The sequence below is a fragment of the Montipora foliosa genome, chromosome 12, assembly GCF_036669935.1.
Source record: "Montipora foliosa isolate CH-2021 chromosome 12, ASM3666993v2, whole genome shotgun sequence".
In the NCBI taxonomy this organism is placed as follows: domain Eukaryota; kingdom Metazoa; phylum Cnidaria; class Anthozoa; order Scleractinia; family Acroporidae; genus Montipora; species Montipora foliosa.
In genome coordinates, this window is record NC_090880.1 from 25857068 (window position 1) to 25862067 (window position 5000).

At 41.2% G+C, this 5000-nt stretch overlaps 1 protein-coding gene across 1 annotated transcript in view; it reads left to right on the plus strand.

The window, feature by feature from the left end:
• Nucleotides 1-5000, plus strand: part of LOC137981058 (uncharacterized) — a 13601-nt gene that overhangs the window by 98 nt on the left and 8503 nt on the right. Inside the window, exons 1-3 of the mRNA XM_068828424.1 lie at nucleotides 1-186; nucleotides 2015-2631; nucleotides 3730-4096. The exon at nucleotides 1-186 is cut by the window's left edge and continues 98 nt beyond it. Coding sequence (XP_068684525.1) covers nucleotides 9-186; nucleotides 2015-2631; nucleotides 3730-4096 — 1162 coding nt within the window. The 5' untranslated portion in view covers nucleotides 1-8. The remainder of the gene's footprint in view (nucleotides 187-2014; nucleotides 2632-3729; nucleotides 4097-5000) is intronic.

The window sequence follows — 5000 nt, forward strand, 5'->3', positions numbered from 1 at the left end:
TTCACAAAATGGCCATTTCTCAGCTGTTTTCCACTGGTACTCCTCGCAAACGTGACAGTTGCTGGTCATGGCTTGTTTGCGCTTCTGCTACACTAATATGGATTTCAACCATGGGATTTCTCTTCAGTTTTGGAGTTTTTCAACCCGTTTTTATGGACTATTTCGAGGCATCCAAAGAAACTGTAGGTTAGTGTCAGTGTGAGGCGCGTTTTCATATGTTTACTTCCTTTGCCGGGTATGATCTCCGGGATCGCGTGGTGATTTTATCTCGCAGTCGCAAGGGAAAGCGGACAATAGTTCGAGTTCGCTTCAGCGTGATAAAAAACTGTACACTGAATAAATCTTGATACTGGTAGGCCTTTTAGGAATTTACTAAAAAAAATCAATGTTTTCATTGTTTCAATTAGAACAAAGATGGTAACGTTATCCACAAAAAATCTAGTAGTGTACAGAAGAGCAGTGTTTCCCACCATATATCTTTGTTTTAGAATGCTTGTCGGGTTTAATAACGGGACAGGCAGATTGTACAATTCGAATTGTGCCAGTGCACAATGGACAAAGACAATTCACTGCAACAAAGTGTTCAGACAGCGTCTGAAGTTATTCAAACACCTTTTGAGGGAAACTTCGAAATAAAAGGGTAGATTGTAGCTCGAATATTAAGCGGGTCATTTGGAAAAACTGAGTTCGAATTACGACTCAAAAAGGCGGCAAAACCAAGGAAAATGAACATTAGTTGAACGAGGATTTCGAAATACCCGAGTTCAAAATAACAGGATTCATCTGTATTGATGGGGATACTTTCTTTCTCTTGTGCTTCTTCTTTATGTGCTTGAATAGTTACGTCGTACTTTTAATCTGGGACGAGACAAGCTCAAGCAGAAAACATTTATGATTGTGTCATACCCGTTCACTTGACCAAGCCGAAAAGAAAATGCCAAACACCGAATATTGGTTTGATTTGAATCAAAGAATTATTGATGAATAAATATGCATCAATAGTCTACTGCACTCTCATTGAAATGGAAGATCACAAGGTTACTCGTGTGAAACAGGATGTCATTGTTCTTAATTTTGCAATTAAATAACACCCTCCGGTATAGTTGGATGTTCCTCTGTTTTAGAGAATTTAGAATTAAGCTAAAACGTTGCAAAAGACCCAATGCAGGTTTCGACACTGATGATCTAGTTATTGCATGCGTCCTATATAATGCTCAACAATTTGTTATTGAAAAAAGAAAAGGGGACGTGTGAGGGTCGTGCCATTATAATAGTTAGAATCCTTTTCCATTTAATGAGATGCAAGTAGATGTCAGTGGAGCCGCCTTTCCAGTTCACGATTGAGGCTTGTCTTTTCTCGATTTAAATGTCCAGAGGGAGAAACATTGATATAAACATTGAAATAGGTCTTCGAACACGCCTTTATTTACTTAGATGTGCTTATGATTCGCATATTCACAGATACGCGAGCAAATAATTAAGTGCACAGAGTGAAGTTATCCGACCATTTAACGACCGGGGCCTGGTCACAAGTACGACTAATATAAATATTAAGGAGCTTACGCATGCGCGTTTTTTGAGACGCGGACCGCAAACCGGAAGAGAACATTTCGAGTGCCAGGACAGTGGTGTCTCAAGCTTTTTATACTAATCATCTCTAATGGAGAAAAGATACTTAGTAGTGTAAACGTGGTTGTGTGAAGACTCGTTAAAAAGCGAGCCAGATCACTTCCGGTTGCCGTTCGAGTCTCGAAAACGCCCGTGCTTAATTGTCTTCAATGTTGAGCGTTTTAAACTTATCGGAGACGACGCAGAGATCCGAAAATAACAAGTCCTTGAAGTGTTTGTTCAATCACATTTAACTTCGGATGCGTACTGCTAATTTTATGCAGTGTTTCCTTGTTTTGGTGGAATTAAACGTCTTCCACCATTGTGATAAACTGAACCGTTATTTATTTATTTATTTGTTTGTTTATTGATTCACTTCTTTATTTGTTTGTTGCTTTATTTCCAGCATCTGTCGGTTCTGTATCCATTGCATTGTCTTTCCTCGCCGGTCTTTTCTCCACTACTCTGGTCACGTTGCTTGGATGTCGAGCCGCCGCATTCATTGGAGCAGAAATCTGTGTAATAAGTTTGCTGATCAGCACGTTTGTAAAAGATATATTACTTCTTCCCCTCACCTACAGTGTTCTTTTTGGCTTCGGTTGCAGTTGTATATTTTCGACCGGCCTAATTGTTATTAACCAGTATTTTAGCAAGTGGCAGTCGATTGCCGTTGGTGTAATAAACGCTGGAATTGGCGTTGGGGTCCTCATAATGGGTCCCACATTAGAGGCTCTAACAAGGAATACTGACTGGCAGACGGCCTTTCGGGTAATGGCGGGTGTTATTTTTTTTGTGTCATTGTTCGCAATGACCTTTGATCCTAACGTAGAAGAAGACCAGGACACAACTAATTGCAAAGAAAAGGAAGTGGAACAAGATAGCGAAGAGACAAAACATGGAAGTATTACTTCAAAAATCAAAAGGGTGTTAGATGTATCCATTTGGAAAGAGCCTCCTGTCGTTGCATTCTTCATTCCTACATTTCTGATGGTGTTTGGCCATTATGTCCCTCAAATTTATTTGGTAAGAGCTGCAACTTAAAGGAATTTGTTTGTCCCTTCTTTAACGCGAAAGTTACCCGTGAATTAGATTGGATTAATTAAGTGTTGGAGTCAGTTTTGGTAATTATGAGAACGCGAAATAAGAACAATTGCCAGGAGCCGCGGAGTACGTTTGAAAGTTGGAGGGGGGAGTGGAGGGTGACTCTAGGCTTTGGTGTGGAAGTGTGAGGGGAGGGAGAAAAGGTTAGGAGAAATCAACACCGAAAGAAAAAAGTGGGGGGTGGGGTGGGGTATAGCCCCCAGTCCCTCCCTCTCCGCGGCCTCTGTTTCATAGCTGTATTATTTGGCCTCTTGATGACCTCAAAATGTGGTAAGAACAAAAAAGTATCTCCTCGTGTGTCACTGATGTTTGCTTTAAAAGCAAAGAATTCAAAGTTCTTGATGTTGACGTCAGCTATGCGTCTGTTCCCTAGTAGATCATAGGTGAGGACTAATCAAAGTGCGCGCATTTTTGAGCTTTTTATAATTGTACAATGGTAAAATGAAACTAAGGATTTTGAGAGGGATGATACTTATGTCTTTTACCAAAGAAAGAAAAGAAAGCCAGTTAGGTATCTTTTACAGTAATTTGGAACCTGCCAGAGTTCGATATTCGCGTGTGATTACGGTTGCAATCGTGGCCTTTGAATGAAGAGAATCAGACAAGCTGTTGTTTTTTTGTTTCTTATTTAACTTATCTGAAGTAGGTCAACTCGTAGCCGTTGGTCACGAAAACATGGAGCACGTTTAATAGCTTTGTGATGCCTAATTTTAACACTGCCCCTTTACCTCTTAGCTTCCGACAAAAGCACGTGACTAGGAGCGAGCAGCAGCTCTTTATTTTCACAGAGCATTTAATTTTTAGACTGAATTTCCCGCGAATGAGACTCCCGCACCCGGAGCCCGATGACCAATCACAAGAAACTAACTTGACGTCGTAGTGTCAGCGAACCGGAACTGCATTTGCTTTTGCGGAAATGGTGGTCTAAAATTAGATTGGTCGGCAAAAATGCCCTGACATAAGCTATCACAAGAAGTAGTCTGAATCTTGAAACCCTCGTAATTTTTTTATCTCCTTTAGGTAACTTACTGCAAAGAATTAGCAATTTCATCGCAGGACGCAGCAACACTTTTCATTTTTAGAGGTGTGAGCTCCTCCGTTGGTCGCCTGCTCGCCGGTTTTTTGTGCAACCACCCAAGAGTGGACACGTTCAACGTTTTCCAGGGCTCAGAATTTGCAGCTGGTTTGAGCACGATTCTTATGACTGTAGGTCCTACTTTTACATCACTAATCGCCTGCTATACACTATATGGGTTGGGCGATGGTTTCTTCTTTACCTGTCAGAAATGCCTCCTTCTTAATGTCAGTCCACTGAAAACTGCTGCTGTGATTGGCTGGCAAATGATGGTGGGAGCAATATTTGCCGCCAGCGGTGCTCCATTAGCCGGTGAGTCTATCCTTTTATTTGTTCTCTAATCACTTTGCAGTGAAACAAAGTTGTTCACAGCTCCCTGCATCTCTACTTAAATCTGGACAATGGTGTTTGATCGGGGTGGGCTCCTTCAGCTTTTGGATGTCCTCGATTTTCTTCATCAAGGATTTTCAACCCCTCCCAGTCGGTTTCACAGTTGGCCTTGGCCTGGTATTCCCATAGAAGAAAAGTCGTTTGCCTCCGAGGGAAACGAAATCTCTTATATGATGTTAACGGCTATCCCATGTGCAGAATGACGATACAAGAATATTTGAATAATTTCTTTAATATCCTGTCTTACTATACTCTGACATCTTTTGAAACTATTTGACAACTGTACTTTAAAACTCCAATTGAACTCCAACTACCATAGATACTGGATACTGAATCCACAATACTAAATACTCTTTCGCACAGGCACCCTATTTAAATTGGCATCACTTGGTAACATGACATCACAATAATATCACAACTTCTAAAAAATCAATGGCATCTCGACATCTCTCTTGTATGACACCTCGACATCTCTTCAGAGAGATGTTTTCTTCTCCAAAGTCTTATCTGTTTCTCCGCGGTAACTTTACCTACAGCTCTTGAACAAAATAATCTCTTGCACTACTCCCGCCTTCTTCTTAGGGGATCTTGCCCTTCGGATGTACTAACAGTGATCTTAGACTGAGTGTGCCATACGAACGTTTGCAAGAATCAGTCATATAGGTGACAGGCACGGTGGAGCCGGGAGGGGCTGGTGACCCCACGACCATATCCTTCTCTTGTTTGAAAAAGTGCCTCTATAAATGAGATAGGTCGTACTCAAATGTAACTAAAGGAGCTGTGTTACTCGGTCCATCTTCAGATTGGCTCTATCCGGCCAATTGTT